Here is an 18,431-nt window from a genome sequence, read left to right on the forward strand (position 1 = left end):
AAATTACAGATGGATTTCTAAATCTATCAATTTTTAAGAAGAACAAAAATTCAAAAAGGGTCAAAGAATTTTCACACCGATTTTATTTTACGACTATTTAATTACTCTAAAAAAATTTCTATAAAAACAAATTCAAGAAACATTTAAATTATTGTCTTGGTATCGGAGTACCCTTCCCTTAATTTGTTACTCATCATTTTATTATTCAAAGAAAGTTGAATTTTTTAGCATTTAAGTATATCTCCAATGTTTATGTGATTTACAAATTTCATTACTCAAAATGTTTTTAAAGTTCTGAACGTTCATGAAAACGCGTGCAAATTAAATTTCCTTATATTTTTTATGTTGTTTATTTAACTGCCGCGTGGATGTTTAATTGTTCTTTGATCTAAATGATTATGAATTAAAAAACTTGTCTAAAATTAAAATAATGGTAAAATGTTCAGGTTAAAATTAATTCACAATTTGAAATTAAAAAACGTTTATTTTAAGTTGACAGACTGAGTGTTGGATCACGACTGACCTTCGTCAATGAATATACAAATTTCGACAATTTCACGATACACACACTAACAAAATTTCTACCACAATTAAATTCAAAATTATATACTTGTCGTCGACATACCGCCGGCCTTGAACGGCTTGCGTTCAATTTTTATTACATTTCAATCGGCAACGGAGACAATGTCTTTAATCCACGCTTATATACTCCATCCTTCGTACGCACATCCACCACACGAACAATATCATCCTTTCCCGGATAAGTCTTCTCAATCCTTCCCAACAACCATCTTAGTGGTGTTTGATTATCATCTTTCAACAAAACAAATCCACCAATTTCTACTTTTGACTCTCCCGTATGCCATTTATTTTTCACTGTAATTTCATTCAAGTATTCTGTGTGCCAACGTTTCCAAAAATCAATTTTCATTTTTTGAATGTGCTGCCACACAGAAAGTCGATTTACTTTAATATCTGAATAATCCACAGATGGAACAGTTTGGAAGGATTGCCCTATTAAAAAATGCGCTGGAGTCAAAACCATTAAATCGTGCGGATCAGATGACATCGGCGTAAGAGGGCGAGAGTTCAAAATCGCCTCTATTTCACACACAAGCGTCTCGAACTCATCGTAACACAACAATGTTTCCCCGATTGTTCTTTTTAAATGGTGTTTGAAGGACCTTGCAGCAGCTTCCCAGATGCCTCCAAAATGTGGCGTACGTGGCGGAATAAAGTGCCATTCAATTTTTTGTTCAGCTAAATTTTTTGTTATTTTTTCTCGATCTTTTTCCGAATTTAGCATGCTGTAAAGTTCCTCAAGCTCATTTTTTGCGCCCTTAAAATTCGTCCCGTTGTCAGAATACAATGCCTTGCATTTTCCCCTTCTCGCAAAAAACCTACGCAAACACGCCAAAAATGCATCAGTGGTTAAATCACAAACAACTTCCAAGTGAATCGCCTTGGTGACCATACAAACAAATACTGCGACATAAATTTTTATTCTATTTTTATTTCTATATTTTTTCTCCTTGACGAAAAAATAACCACAAAAATCTACACCTACGTTCTCAAAAGGTCTCGCTGATTTAAGTCTAACTTCTGGTAAATTTCCCATTTTATAACCAAATTCTTTTGGATTGGATCTCGCACATTTTACACATTTATAAATACAACTTTTTACGGCGCTCCTTCCATCTACAATCCAATAATTTTGTCGAAGCGAATATAATGTACAATTTACTCCCGCGTGCAAAGCTCTCTCATGGTACTCACGAATCAAGAGAAGTGTTATGGGATGATTTTTAGGAAGGATTATCTGATGTTTCTGATCATGATTTAAATTAGAATATTTAATTCTTCCCCCCACTCTCAGTAAGCCTTTCTCCATCATCGGACTCAAGCGAATCAATTTCGATCCCCTTGAAACCTCCCCACCACTTGACAGATCCCTGATTTCCCCTGCAAATGCCTCGCGTTGGACCAGTAGTAATATTCGCAATTCAGCTGACTTGAATTCCTCAACCGAAAGCAAACCTTTGCGTAATTCACCTTTCTTAAATCTCACGAACCGTAAACAATAAGCAACCACACGTACCAAAACAGTCCAAGATGAAAAACGCTCACTTAATTCAAATTTCTCAATCGTCTTGACTGTCAAGGATTTAATTGCTCGCCTTTCAGGAACTTCCACTGCCTTCCATTTTTGTTCAGGCCACACAGCTTCCGGTTGCTCCAACCATTCTGGACCTCTTTTCCAAAGATTACTTTCGATAAATTCTGAGGGTGATAATCCACGAGAAATTAATTCCGCTGGATTCTCTTTCGTTGGAACATGTTTCCATTCTTCACTACTCGTGAATTCCTGAATTTCAGCGATCCTGTTGGCCACGAATGTTTTGAGTTCATGTGAAGGAGTATTTATCCAATTTAGTACAATAGTGGAGTCAGTCCAAAACACCACTCGTGAAATACTCAATCTCAAGGCCGCCACCGCTGCCTTGTGCAGTCGAACCAGCAACAGCGCTGCGCACAATTCCAATCTCGGGATGGTAACGAAATGTAAGGGCGCTACCCGTGAATTAGAGCACAATAGTAAATTATAATAATTTCCATTTCTGATCACTCTCAAGTACAGACACGCTCCGTATGCCTTCTCGCTCGCATCTGAAAAACCATGAATCTCTATTAATTCATTTTTCTCGCGACGTATTGTTCTTGGAATAGACCATTCATTTAATCGTTTCAGCTGTTCAACGTAATCCTTCCAGAATTCCACCGCTTCAACAGGAACAGGATCGTCCCAGTCCAGTTTATTTTTCCACAATTCCTGTAGGCTGATTTTTGCGCAAATTATTACAGGGGATATTAATCCAAGTGGGTCGTAAAGTTGCGCAACCTTTGAAAGTATTGTTCTCTTAGAAATGAGCTGCTTTTCGGAAGATTGATTTATCTCGAACAAGAGTGTATCCTCTTCAGGATTCCAACACACTCCCAACATCCTCGAGGTTGAAGAATGTTCTTTATCCAGATTCACTCGCATCTTGATGATTGTATTTGGAAGATCCTCGATTAAATTATAGCAATTAGACGTCCATTTTGACAATCGTAACCCAGCAGCATTTGTTATCCCTATTATCTGATCTCTTATTTCCACAGCCTCTTCCATGGTCTCTGCTCCCGTGAGCATATCATCCACGAAGAAATCCTCTCGTAACACAAGTGCAGCTATAGGAAATCTTTCTTCTTCGTCGTCTGCTAGCTGCTTTAAACACCTGACTGCCAAAAAGGGAGCAGCTGATGTACCATACGTTATGGTGTTTAATTCGTAAGTACTCACAGGCTCACTGGAATTGAATCTCCACAAAATTTTTTGAAATTTTCTGTCTGCAGGCTCCACCCAAAATTGACGGAACATCTTTTCAATATCGGCACCCAGAACTATTGGATGTTGCCTAATTCGAAGCATGAGTTCAAAAATTCCATCCTGTATTATTGGACCGGCTCTCATTACATCATTCAATGAAATCCCTGTAGATGTTTCCGAAGAAGCGTCAAATACCACTCTCAGAATTGTTGACAAACTCGATTCCCGAATAACTGCCTGGTGAGGTATAAAATACCCTTCTTCCTTTTTTGTCTCTACTGGCTGCATATGTCCCAAGTCTAAGTAAGTCTTCATAAATTCGTGATATTGAATCTTTAGATCTGGATTACGTTCCAATCTTTTCTCCAGCGTAAAAAATCTTCTTGCTGCAATTTCAAAAGAAGAACCCAATTCTTGTAATTTGTCCGTAAATGGTAAACTAACCATATATTTACCATCATTCATCCTTCGAAAATTTGAAACAAAATGTTCCTCGCATGTAATTTCCTCCTCAGACTTGTGACATCTTTCCTCTATGTTCTCCAGCTTCCAAAATTTTTCCACTTGTTCTGAAAGTGAATCTCGAACCATATGACATCTCAGACTTGAACTTCCAGGAACTCCCACCTTTCCTACAACTATCCAACCAAGTTTAGTACTTTGTAAATAAAGTCGTGGTGCTGCTAAGGGAATTTTTCCATCTTGTAATAATTCATAAAAAATTTCTCCACCAACTAACGCATCAATTTTACCTGGTTTGTGGAAACTGGGATCCGATAATTGAATTTGAGAAGGAATGCTAAGATTATCTTTATTTATTGGGAAGTTGGGAAGGTGACTGGTAATGTGAGGAAGTACCATGAAAGAAAGTCTGCCTGCATATCCTGAAACATGTGATTTAAATTTTACATCTACCCATTCTGCGCTTTTTATTGCATTATTATTTACACCTTCAATAGACGAGTCAAATTTTCTTTTCTTTAGTCGTAATCGCGTTACACATTCTTCGGTAATTAAGTTTGGCTGAGAGCCACTGTCGAGTAATATTCTACATGAATGAGAATTTCCTAATGTGTCAAACAATCCTATATTTGCTGTAGACAATAAAACTCTTGACGCGTCTAAGACATGCATATTTTTTACATTTGATGAACTATCGCTATTTTGTATTTTTTCCTTATCTCGTTCAGCATGCAACAGCGTATGATGTTTCCTTCCACAAATGGTACAATTACTACAACGACATTCATTGATTCTATGATTACGCCTAAAACAGTTAAAACATAAACCTTTCTTTTTTACAATTTGAACTCTTTCATCTGTTGACAATTTTGTAAACTGCTGACAATTTTGAATGTAATGATTTTCGCTACACATCGGACAAGAAATTGGACCCTGAGTATTTACAAATGCTTTGCTTAAATTCCTTCTATTCGTATGAGTGTGCGACCCCCCACCAGCCGTCGACTTCAGAGGCTCTATTTGGTTATTACTGTCACTCTTAATAGTTTCGAGTATCTCGCATCTTGTCTTTAGAAATTTACTGAAACATTCAAAGGTAGGCATCGCACTCCCCGTTACCGATTTTTCCCACTCCGTCCGAGTGTCCCTGTCCAGCTTACCAGTGATAAGACAAATTAAGGGCGTATCCCAACTATCAGTGGGCTGGCCTAATACATTCAAAGCCCGCACATGTCTTAACATCGAGTCTACCAAATTTCTCAAATTAAACGAGGAATCTCTATTTGCATTAGGCAATTCAAAAATCGACTGCATATGGTTTTGAATAATTATGCGTTCGTTGTTGTATCGTTCGTTTAGTAAGTCCCAAGCTACATTATAATTATTATCAGAAGTTGACAAATTATCGATTACTTTTGCCGCGTTATCTTTTACATAAGCCCTTAAATATCTTAATTTTTGAATTTTTGGAATTGACGCATCCTCATGAATTATGGCCTTAAATGCATCTTTAAACCCCAACCAATCTTTATAATCCCCTGTAAAAGTTGGCAAATCAAGTTTCGGTAAAGGGAAGTGCGAACCAGAATGTATACTACTACCTCTAGAAGCCGTAAGCTCACGCAAAGTCGCAAGCTCATTTTCCCTTTGAAGTGCAAGTGCAGCTTCAAGCTGTGCGATTCGCTCCCGATTATGTCCCTGATCAACTTCCGATTCTTGAAATCTACTCGTTACAAATGTAGCTGAACGTTCTTTTATTAATTTCGAAGCTACTGCACAAAGACGAAAATAATTATCTTCAAATTCCATACGTTCAGTTTCGCGATTTGGATTCGGCACAAGTATTTCTAATTTACTTTGAGTTCTATCATAAATATCCCACGTCTCTTCTATCTTTGCTAATCTAAGTTTAAGTTCCTCTACATCCACAATATCGTTAAAATTTTCATTCGTGCATTTTTCTATATACGTTTTAAATTTAGTCAATCGAGTTTTGCAATTTGTCCTAGTCTGTCTCAATTCCTCTAACTCAGGCATTTTAATATCGTTATTATCGTCGATTAATTAATTACACGAAATTTACAAATATACAAAAGATTATAACAATTTTATTTATTTCTTACTCAGATGTTGTTGTTTTTCTGACCTTCAACCGCTTCTCTGTAGTGACTTGCTGCTTTCAAGCTGCTGTTTGAAGAACGCCTAAATTTTATTTCTCGAATTTATTCCTTAAATTTCGTTTCTTCTCTCTGGATTTTTCGCGGTTTTTTGTCCTTTAAACTTATAACACCTGATCTGAATAATGTCTTTCTTGTGAGTCGTGATCCTTATATATTTCTTAACACTCTTGCACTTGAATTTTTACTGAAGCTTCAGTTTTCCACTATTGTTTTTTCATTAAAAACTTCACTTAGTTTAGTTAACTTACAATTGTTCACAAACACGAATTATTTTCACTTTTTATTGTTCATTTTTATCTTCCCACCCTCTTATAATCAATTTTGTGGAAAAATCCGGCTCGAAGGACCATGAAAACGCGTGCAAATTAAATTTCCTTATATTTTTTATGTTGTTTATTTAACTGCCGCGTGGATGTTTAATTGTTCTTTGATCTAAATGATTATGAATTAAAAAACTTGTCTAAAATTAAAATAATGGTAAAATGTTCAGGTTAAAATTAATTCACAATTTGAAATTAAAAAACGTTTATTTTAAGTTGACAGACTGAGTGTTGGATCACGACTGACCTTCGTCAATGAATATACAAATTTCGACAATTTCACGATACACACACTAACAAAATTTCTACCACAATTAAATTCAAAATTATATACTTGTCGTCGACAGTTCAAATGAACGAAACATTTTTTGCATTCATATTCCTAAAAAAATTTAAATTTTTAAAAAATACTGAAATCTAATAAGACGTCAAAAACAAATACTATATTGATTAAGTAAATAATTCATTCTTTAATATATTTTGAATAATTGAAGTAATATTTTTACTAAAATTTAAATTTGAAAATAGAATAAAAATTGTTCATTTGAACTTCTGAGCTTTAAAGACATTATTCAAAATGTTTGAATTTTTGTGTATTTAAGTATATCTTCAAAGCTTATGTGATTTACAAATTTCATTACTCAAAATGTTTATAAAGTTCTGAACGTTCAAATGAACGAAATTTTTTTACATTCATAATTCTAAAAACATTTACATTTTTTAAAAATACTGGAATCTAATGAGAGACTTCAAAAACAAATACAACATTGTTTGAGTAAATAATTCATTTCTTAATATATTTTAAACAATTTAAGTAATATTTTTACTAAAATTTAAATTTGAAAATACAATAAATAATTATTCATTTGAACGTTCAGAACTTTAAAGACGTTATACAAAAGGTTTGAACTTTAGATATTTAAGTTTATCTTTTCATTATATATTTTTAAAAATTTATATAATTTGAAAAGATCTAAATAAAATATTTTTAATAACAAATTGCATTTAAAATCTTTGCTTAACTAATTCTATTAGTACCAAAATAAATCCTGACTAATACCTTTAGTAAATGTATTACCAATTAATTTAGTAACTGAGCTACTAATTCATTCAGTTGTACATTAGTTACCGATTGAATTAGTAGTTTTTGACTAATTCACAGTAAACGAATCCGCCCTATTTCAATTAGTCAAAAATGACTAATTCAGATTTAGAGAGCAGGCAACAGTTTTCCGTTAGATGTCTACTACTAATTACATTACAATTTTCCTTTAATTTTCTGCTAATTTTCCTTAATTTTCGCGTTTATTTTCAAACTAATTTTCTGAATTTTCTATATAATTTCGCAAATCATTTATGTTCCAAATTCCTATTGATTTTCTTTGAATTTTCCCTAATTCGTACATAGTGGGGAAATTTTCCGAATAATTTTAAAAGAACCTTTGTAGACTTTTTCAATTTTTTTGCAATACCTAAATCTTTTTTCGATAAAGACTTACCTTTTTCAGCACTAAATCGCCTACTGAAAATTCAAAATTTCTCCTACGTAAATTATAATAGTTAGCTTGACTATTGCTTGCTAAATCAAGATTTTCTGGACCTCGTTTTTAATTACATTTTTTAGTAATCTTTCTATTCCATTTTCCGTTAGCTTTTTTAATCATAACAATACTGTTCCTTGGTTCTATTATACCCTCGCGTAACATCCGATCAATTTCCTTTATTATTTCCTCTTTAATTTTCGGTGACACATAACAATATCTCTGCTTGATTGGATCTGCTCCTTGAGTATCAATTACGTGTTCTGATAGATGTGTTTGTTGAAGAATTTATTTAAGTAAGGGTAATCTATCTTTCAGTAATTTTTCGAGTACTTCCTGTTGTTCATCTGTAAGTTCAATAATTCCTGAACAAAATTCCTTGGGCTCCATAATTTCCTTCTTTTGTTATAATTTTCCTTGTATATTATTACAAATAATTGCGTTGTTATTGAAATTAATCCATTTCGAATATAAAGGTTTTTTAAATTTATTTTCCGTTGTCTTAATTTTCTTTTCCTGGACATTTTCTCTTATCATTTTCGCAGATTTTTATCGTCCAATTATTTTCTGACACAATTCCGCCTGTATATATCATTTTTGTTTTCTCGGATTTTTTATGAAATTTTTTTATGGTTTCTCAGTTTCGTCTAAACTTTGGTCCATCACTGAAATTTCATAAAAATTGGATAAAGGAATTTCCATTAATTTTGGAATTTGATTAGAGCTTGTTTGGGGTTTTTGGGAAAATGGTATTTTCGGAATTTATTCGGGTTTTTTATTTTCAACTAATTTTTTTTGTTTTTTTTCCTAAAGAAAATTTTATATTATTTTCTTGTTTTCCTCTTTCTGTGCTGGACCATCCCGTTTGTGTAGATTTTTACTGATTTTTCTTAATTTTTGTTGAGTTTTTATTTCCTCAGCGTGGTCCGTATTATCCTTTTGGAACAATTTTCCTGTGTTTGTTCCGATAGTGTGCTATCTTTCTGGAGAATCTGCCCAATGCCAAGAATCTTTTTGAAAATCCAAAATAATTTCCAATTTTCTAAGAATGTCGATACCCAAAATTGCACGTCTTCCTATTCCTGGGACAATTCCGAAAGTGAGATCTTCTGTTTTTTGACCCATCGTTATAGATATTGTTACTTTTTCTATAATTGTCAAAGTTTTTCGTTCCCTGCAGAGGAACGATTGCTCACAGCTACCTGCATATTATCTCTATTTTCCGTTTTGTCTTCCTTAGAATTTTCTATCATTTTTCTGTCGGTACTACCGTCTGTAGAATTGTCTGGTGGAAATGTTATTTTCAGTTGGTTATTATTATTCCCTTGAAAATAATTTATATATTATTTTGGTGAAAATCGCGAGTTTCCTCTAAATCCTTTCCTAAAAAAGACAGTGCATGCAAAGCACATGAAAATGTATCGAAATATCTTGATGGTTGAAAAAATCGAATGTAAGAAAAAATGAACTTTGCTTTCCAGAGCATCTAAATCAATATTAATTTTATGAAAATCACCTTAAATTATTTTTCCACATATATATTTTGCATAACTTACTTAATTGGAATAAATATACACTTGCAAAGAATTTATTTGTTGTAAATGTTTGTAGCTGTCATGAATCAGAAACGAATATAAGCTACATTTAGTTAAAATAACCTGATTGGGCCAAGAAAAAATAGCGCGCGGTTTTTAAAATAATAAAATTTATTAAATTATAATAAATTAAATTATTATGAAAATTTTATTTTTACTTTGAATAAAAAAGTCTTTTCAGTTGAAAAAAAATTATTCAACAATTATTATTATTTTCAGACAAATTCTACAAATATAATAGATTACTATTTTTCTGTTTGAAACTTTCTCTATAATCACATGCCTTTTTGCATTTTGTTAACAATATTATTAAATATTTGATAAAATAATTGTAATAAATTATGAAACATAAATTGAATAAACAAAAAATAGAAGCAACGGAGACAGCCAAAGGCCGTCAGAGGCGGTAGTTTTTTTTAGAATTTTCATTACTTGATGCTGAATTATTACTCTTTTTATTATTGTCACTATCTCTTTTTTCTGCTGTTATTAGGAAAAGTTGTCCACGTATCTTAGATTTGTTCATTTCCATTTCCAATTATTTTCCTAAGCTTTCTAATTCCTTGACGGTTTCGAAATCACTACGCTGAATATACATTTTATATTCTATTCTCAAAGGGCATAGGGGGTTAAGCATGTAAAAGTTGCCCACGCATATTTTCGGTTCAAATTAATACCATACATTGCTACCCATATGAGTATAAAAACCTGCAAGTATGAACCCTGAAATCGCTTTTTTTGGAAGTTATGGAGGGGGAAAGGAAAATCAAAAAACCTATTTTTCTCGAAAACTACTGACCCGATTTTAATGACCTTGGATATGTTAAAAATACAGTTTAAAAAATACCTTATAGTGTCCCATTTAACGTATATTTTTTTCAAATTTTTAATAAAATACTTTTTGAGAAAAATGATTTTTTTAACCGTGTTGACTGTACCGTGTCAGTTTTAGCGCTTGAAACATTAGTCAAAATACCAGAACTCAAAAAACTTAACTTTTTTTGTGTGGTCAGAAATTTTTGAAATTCTTAAATACTGATCTAAAGTTATAATAGTAGGATAGAAAATGTAGAAGTGTGTTACTGAAATGCACTTTGATGTGTTTATGCACATAGAAGTGCATAATTATGCGCATTATAACACACTTGTTTTTATAGTGAATCTGAGAAACGTCTGCAGTTAGCCTATAATTACAGTTTTCGGAATTCACCACGAGAAGGTTGCAGTACGATTTTGAACTCCGTAACGGGGTGCTTTTTTAATCAAAGAAAAAGCCTGTGCTTAATTTAGTAGTAAAGACTTCATAAATTAAGCAGAGCTTTTTACTGTGAACGTGAGTCCCCTCGCCTCTCACGAAATCAAGCTATTGAACAATTTTAAATAACGGGGTGCTTTTTTAATCAAAGAAAAATGCTGTGCTTAATTTAGTAGTAAAGACTTCATAAATTAAGCAGAGCTTTTTACTGTGAACGTGAGTCCCCTCGCCTCTCACGAAATCAAGTTTCATTGAAGTGAGAGTATCTTAGTCTTCCTCACTGTCACTATCAATTACTGGAATATGGTTAGTTTTCTTGAATATTTCGCTAAGAATTTCTGCTGGTCTTAAAATTCTTGACAAATACCGGGCATGACTTAAATAATAAACAATAGCTGCTACATGAGAACAATATCCAACTGTTCGACTGCCATTGTCACATTCACAATAGTAACGTATCAGGCCAGAGAAACCAATAGAATTTGGCTTATATTCCAAAAAACATCTGTACGTTGTACGTGAAACGTGTCGTGAGGGTACTCTAACTTTTAGAATATTTGACTGATCTTTAACGAATTCTAGTTTTATTTGATCACTTTTGTCCATCATCTCCGCTAAATAGGATACAGCTTGAGCGAGCTGGTAGGCACCAGTAAACATAACTTTCAAATCTCGTTCCGTCATTTCTGGGAAATCTTGGATATCATCCGATGAAACTATTTGAAAAGTTAATTTACGACGAAGCCAGCCATTTTTCTCTACATCACTTGCTAATGTGTTTGGTTCATTTTTTTGATTCTGCATTCGTTGTCAAATATTATCAAACATTTCAACATCAGAATGAAGTCTTTTTCCAAACATATTGTTTAGAAATGAAGTTATTCTGAAAAAAGATCCTACTTTTGCTAATAATTTATTGTCAAGTTTATGGTCTAGAATTCGGTATTTCTGTTTTATGCAGCCATGAACGGATTTAACTGCCCAACGAATTTTTGTAACGAAACGCGATTCGTTAGATTCTTCCGTAGACAGTTGTTTTCGCTTCCCTTTTAAAGCAGGCATTAAAACTTAAAATTTTTTTGTTCTAAGATAGATTTTACATTGCGGAATCCTCGATCAAGAACAAAAATATCACCTTCTTTCATGACTCTACATAAACCATTTGGATCTTCAATGATATTCTTTAAAATCTCCGCATCGTTTTGATTTGCTAGGTATGGTCCAAGCATATCAACAATGAAACCATCAGTTGTACATATGGTAAATGGTATACATAGAGGAACTTTTTTTGGACCAGAATAAGATTTTCTTTGGTATTCATTGTTGGTGCTTTTCTGGTGCCGAGCGTACGTGCCGTCGCATATCAAAAATAATAATGCTCGTCATCAAGTTGGAAAATAGAAGCCGTCATTTTATTAGAATTTCCTGATCTTAATTTAAATAAAAAGATAACAAGGGCTTGAATTACAGATCGAGACTGAGTATTGCGAAGGGAAGTTAACATATCTCTTATTTTAATGAGATTATCCCACTTGAACCCTGTGAAAACTTCTATTTGTTCTTCTGGCATACTGAATTCACCCACATGCATTAATAAAGAAGAATCGCATCTTAAAGAAAGAGTCTTCATTAATTTAGATAACTCTAACTGTGTAAGAGTTGACCTATAAGAGTAAACCTTCAAAAGCCTGAGAACTTCTTCATAAATCCTGTTTTTTATTAAATGCCTTCTGCAACACCGATTACCCGATGGAATATAAATTCTTGTTTTAATGTATGTTGAAATGCGAACTTCTTCGGGGATTACTATCAAATCATCATTTAAAGAACAGATACAGCAATATTTATGAGTGGATACTGTACGTGACATTGCAATTTCAACAAGTTCAGGCTCAGAAATCCTTTCTTTTGATTTAGAATGCACTTCGAATGTCGGGTCTTCTCTATTCAAATCAGAAGATGTAACTTCTTCAGTTTCAGAATTGTTATAATTGTCAAGAACTTTTTTCTGATAAATAGATAGTCGACAAGAGCCACACAAAACATCATTGATCTTTGGAAAAAGCAGAAGAAAGTTTTAACGATGAAGTATACTTTTTAACTTCCGTTTCATCTTTTATAATTTTTTTTACCTCTCAAATTTATGAAGAATTTGTCGCAACCAGCACACTTAAAGTTAATGTTTGCCATAATTAATAATATATATTAATAATAACATATAATATAAAAGAACTTACCTGCTCACTATAAACTTTCTATAAAATGTGAAAATCCGAAAAGAAATTTTTTTTTGAAAAAAACTTGTAATAAAATACAAAAAAAATATTGACACTTACCTGCCTTTGGTGACGAAGAAGCTGTGAAAATACTCTAGATATAATATAAAACAACTTACCTGCTCACTATAAACTTTCTATAAAATGTAAAAATCCGAAAAGAAATTTTTTTTTTGAAAAAAACTTGTAATAAAATACAAAAAAAATATTGACACTTACCTGCCTTTGGTGATGAAGAAGCTGTGAAAATACTCTAGATATAATATTTAAATACTATATCCTAAGTGATCAGCAGAATAAAAATGTACATGAATGTACATGATAAGTAGAAGTACACTAAAACGTCAATCGAGAACAGACGAATGTGTAGTGCTGTTCTCGATTGACGCGATCTTTATCGCTCGAAAATAAAAACACTCAGGGCCGTATGAAGTGCCTTGCGCAACAATGTGAACTTTATCTAGGGAATTTTCACTAGTGGGGCACTAAATACACCTTAAATTTAAAAATCACAAGTACGACACTTGCGTCAGTCATAACCTAAATTCTACCCGCTTCCCCACTTCCCCTCAAGTGTTCGCAAGCACTGTTTTCGACTGACATGTTCTCGATTGACGCTTTAGTGTATTTTCAAATTGTAACAATTTCCAAAAGAGTTCACAAACTTTTTACAATCTTATTATTGAGTGCATAAACAAAAACTTCGCTTGCATAAATTATTTGTAACAATTTTCTTATTGCTTCTATAATTATTTGATAATTAAGTTCTCCTTATAAGAAAATAGAAACTCAATGCGATGTCTGATCCTGATCCATGCACCCCGTTACGGAGTTCAAAATCGTACTGCAACCTTCTCGTGGTGAATTCCGAAAACTGTAATTATAGGCTAACTGCAGACGTTTCTCAGATACACTATAAAAACAAGTGTGTTATAATGCGCATAATTATGCACATCTATGTGCATAAACACATTAAAGTGCATTTCAGTAACACACTTCTACATTTTCTATCCTACTATTATAACTTTAGATCAGTATTTAAGAACTTCAAAACTTTCTGACCACACAAAAAAGTTAAGTTTTTTGTGTTCTGGTATTTTGACTAATGTTTCAAGCGCTAAAACTGACACGGTACAGTCAACACGGTTAAAAAAATCATTTTTCTCAAAAAGTATTTTATTAAAAATTTGAAAAAAATATACGTTAAATGGGACACTATAAGGTATTTTTTAAACTGTATTTTTAACATATCCAAGGTCATTAAAATCGGGTCAGTAGTTTTCGAGAAAAATAGGTTTTTTGATTTTCCTTTCCCCCTCCATAACTTCCAAAAAAAAGCGATTTCAGGGTTCATACTTGCAGGTTTTTATACTCATATGGGTAGCAATGTATGGTATTTATTTGAGCCGAAAATATGCGGGGGCAACATTAACATGCTTAACCCCCAATGCCCTTTTCGTACGTTTCGTTACATCTGGTCATTTTTCAATCTTAATTTTTATCTCTATGTTTAATTTTTTTTTCTCTCCCACGTTTCTTATCTTCTTAAAGAAAAACAACATCTGTATATTTAAAAAATCATGTTCTTTCTTGTACTCATCGACTCATAATGTATCTGTTTTTTCTCTTGTTTCCTTTTTAAGCACATAATGAAACGTGAAACCGTAGTGGTCAACATTTACCAGAATGCACTTTTTCCAAAAATCTAAGAAACTGTAACATCTGTAAGCAATAAAATTATAAAATACAACCATAAAAAACTTTTCGAACTCTACAAGTGCATTCTCCAGATGTCGACCGCTGGGGTCCTTTTCCTTTCATTTTCGGTTTTCTCACGACAGGTCTTGTAGTCCCTATCGCTAAAGAACCTGGTTGCAATAAAATTCGTTTTGGTTCCCAATTTATGTATGTACAAGTGCACCAGAAATGCACATGTTCGATATATATATATATATATAGTATGAATGAATGAATAAAATATTTTAGACATAATATATATTTCTAATAACAATTAACTACAATAATTAATTTCATTATTATTATTATTATTATTAATAAATAATTTAAATATTATTTTTCAATCATTTATATTAAATTTTATTAACCCTGGCGGATTTGATTTACGTAAATTCGACCCAGCTGGGGCGAATCTAAGTCGAATCTAAGTCGAATTTATGTAATTATCAAAAAAAAGCTTTAAATTGATGAAAATTTATAAAAATTAGTATTGTGAGGTTAAATGAACATTTATAGAGTTAATTTTTGTAAGAATTTTAATTATTAACGTGATAAATAATAAATAATCACTTGATATGTGCAAGTGGTAACTGTAGATTTTAACTCGTTGTCAGTTTTCATAATATTTTCAAGAAATTATTGTAAAATGTGTGAAAAAATAATTTATATTTAATAGAAATTGCAAATTTTATTAAATTATTTTATTATTTATCGAGCACAGTTTAAAATAATTGCAATTTGATTTTAAAAAAAAGTTTTCTTGAAAGTGATAAGAACTCTACTATACCGACAGCAAGAAAATATTTTCAGGTGAGTAAAGTTATTGTAGCGTGTAGTTATATTGTGACTAAAAGATGTCGCTTTAGTTTCTATAGTGATGAATATTCATGAATATTTGATCATGAGATTCGATGTTCCTGTCTGATCACTATAGAAACTAAAGCGACATCTTTTAGGCACAACAAAACTACACGCTACAATAACTTTACTTACCTGAAAATATTCTCTTGGTGTCGGTATAGTAGAGTTCTTATCACTTTTAAGAAAACTTTTTTTTAAAATTAAATTGCTATTATTTTAAACTGTGCTCGATAAATAATAAAATAATTTAATAAAATTTGCAATTTCTATTAAATATAAATTATTTTTTCACACATTTTACAATAATTTCTTGAAAATATTATGCAAACTGACAACGAGTTAAAATCTACATTTACCACTTGCACATATCAAGTGATTATTTATTATTTATCACGTTAATAATTAAAATTCTTACAAAAATTAACTCTATATATGTTCATTTAACCTCACAATACTAATTTTTATAAATTTTCATCAATTTAAAGCTTTTTTTTGATAATTACCTAAATTCGACTTAGATTCGCCCCAGCTGGGTCGAATTTAGGTAAATCAAATTCGCCAGAGAAAAAACTAGTAATTGTCGAAATTTATAATGAATGATTGTTTAAAATTATTAATATAAATAAAATTAATAATAAAAATTATAAAAATTATAAAATTAATAAATAAACAATTAAAATTTAATACAATTTAACAATAATTAAAATATATTGATATTTTACAATAAATAATTATAAATAATTAAAATTTTAACTAATTACAACTATAATTTGAATGTTAGGTTAGATTATTATACAAATTTGTTAAAATTCACAATAATTATAAAAAATTATAAATAAATTAAATCTAAGAAATGAATTATTCTTAAAAATCGTCGTAGAACCAAAATTCAAAAAAGGATATGTAAATTAAATCAAATAATAATTGTTAATAACAAACTATAATAAAAATTATTATTGTGTATAACAAAAATTTAATATAATTGTAAAAAGATGCAAAATATAAAAGATCTCCCCTTCTTTGAGATTTTATCCCTACTTTTGGAAATCTGTGTCCTTAAAGGAACACCCACAAGTTTCGACCCCCTAAGGGTTGGGTCAGTGGGGCCCAATAGAAAGAAAATGTAAATTAGTTTTCTCCATTTTTTCTTACGAATTTTTACCATTTTCTTTGAGAAAAACCAATAATAAGTTTTCTCAACTCCCTTTCTTCTCCGCCTACAAGAAATTTCCCTTTCTACAATAAATCTCTCCCTTCCTCAAACTCCACCCCAAAACTCAAAATTTGTAGTGGGGACAAACCTTTAAAAACGTATGTTTCCCTAAAATCTTCAGTCATTCCAAAATTTACATTTCTGCCTTCAAACTCATAAAGAGTCATCCAAACAGTTATTCCAAGATTTACATTTCTACATTCAAACTCATAAAGAGTCATAAAATAGTTATTTTCAACATTCAAATTCGTACTCAAATAGAAATTTTAAAAGTTATTGAAATTTTATATTTTCAAATTCTCAAAAGTTCAGTGAGTTTTCTACAATTATTACCGAACTATAAAAAATCAAGGAAGAACGATTAATCCAATATATTTTGCATCTTGAGGGAAAATTATCTTTGATAAATAAAAAGTAAGTTTTTAAATTATATTTACTATCTTTACCTTATTTCTTTTTGAAAAAACTTCTTTCCCTTTCTAAAATCTTTCACAATTTCACAATTCCAATGAATACTGCCGTATTAAAGCTGGCGGTTATTCTTTAAAATTGTATTATTTTCACCTATGTGTTTCCTAATTATTTCAACCTTTGATTCCTAAATTTGTTAACGTCACTTTATATAGTTGTGACTAACAAATTTTACTCCTTATTTTATGTATTCCCTTTATTTTTCAATTTTCTATAAGAAAATTCAATAGAGATAAAATATCCAAAATCAATTCCCAAGCTATTGGATGAGAATCCAGGCTTAAAATTGTAATTAAATTTTTATAACTATAATTTTAATTTAAAATATAAAAATTAAATTTTTATTATTTGTTATAAAAATTTTTAAAATATTATTTATGTTGCATTACGTAACATAGATTAAATTTTCTTTTCTGTAGAATTTTCTATGTATCTTCATTATTATTGATTTTTATTCGCAATGAATTATGTACCAGTCCAAGTAAATTTTGTTACTTGTCCTTACGATCAATCACATAGAATTTCTAAAGCCAAAATTACATTACACTTAATTAAGTGTAGAAAAAATTGTAAAGAATCGAATAAAATTGTAGATTGTCCTTATAATAAACTCCATTCAGTATATGAGAAAGAATTAAGTTATCATATTGATTATTGAAGTAAAAATTATTTGCGTTGATTGTCATATACTTTTGCGCCATTTTCTTTTTTTTCATCATTTAGTACTATTCTTCCTTTTGAAATTTTCGTGCGGTATCTCCTAAACGCTAAGTTAAGTCCCTCGCGATTTTTAATCGATCGATTTAATCGATCGGGCGCAACACGGCTTCACATTTTTAATGATAATTCGATGACGGAATAATATTTTTTAATTTTCTAAAATTTATTTTAAAGCTGAAATTCTAGCGAAGATTTATGTGGTTTTAAAAATTTTTTATCTAAATTTTTCTAGATTTTTGAAAATATTGAAGTCAAGAGACCAAAATTAGAAAATTTGATTATATTTTTTCCATCTTTCTTACTCTACAACACAGAAAATTATTAACAGAATGGCTTCAAACATAGCTTATTTTATTCAAAATTTAATAAGCTTTCTAACCGTTTTTGAGTTTTTTTTGTATCTCTTTTTGTTGCAGAAATATGATTGAAAAAG

General features: G+C 31.1%; 1 protein-coding gene across 1 annotated transcript; it reads right to left on the reverse strand.

Moving 5' to 3' along the window:
* Positions 1-658: 658 nt before the first annotated feature.
* Positions 659-5,866, reverse strand: LOC127282137 (uncharacterized). The gene has a single exon (XM_051306238.1). The coding sequence runs from the start codon at positions 5,864-5,866 to the stop codon at positions 659-661; it is 5,208 nt and encodes a 1,735-aa protein (XP_051162195.1).
* Positions 5,867-18,431: the final 12,565 nt, after the last annotated feature.

This window comes from Leptopilina boulardi, unplaced genomic scaffold (assembly GCF_019393585.1).
Source record: "Leptopilina boulardi isolate dan_hultmark-lab unplaced genomic scaffold, ZJU_Lbou_2.1 LbouV2_281, whole genome shotgun sequence".
NCBI lineage: Eukaryota > Metazoa > Arthropoda > Insecta > Hymenoptera > Figitidae > Leptopilina > Leptopilina boulardi.

Bases quoted from the DNA above. Each gene is read 5' to 3' on its own strand.
- LOC127282137 (XM_051306238.1), bottom strand. From the start codon at position 5,866: ATGCCTGAGTTAGAGGAATTGAGACAGACTAGGACAAATTGCAAAACT.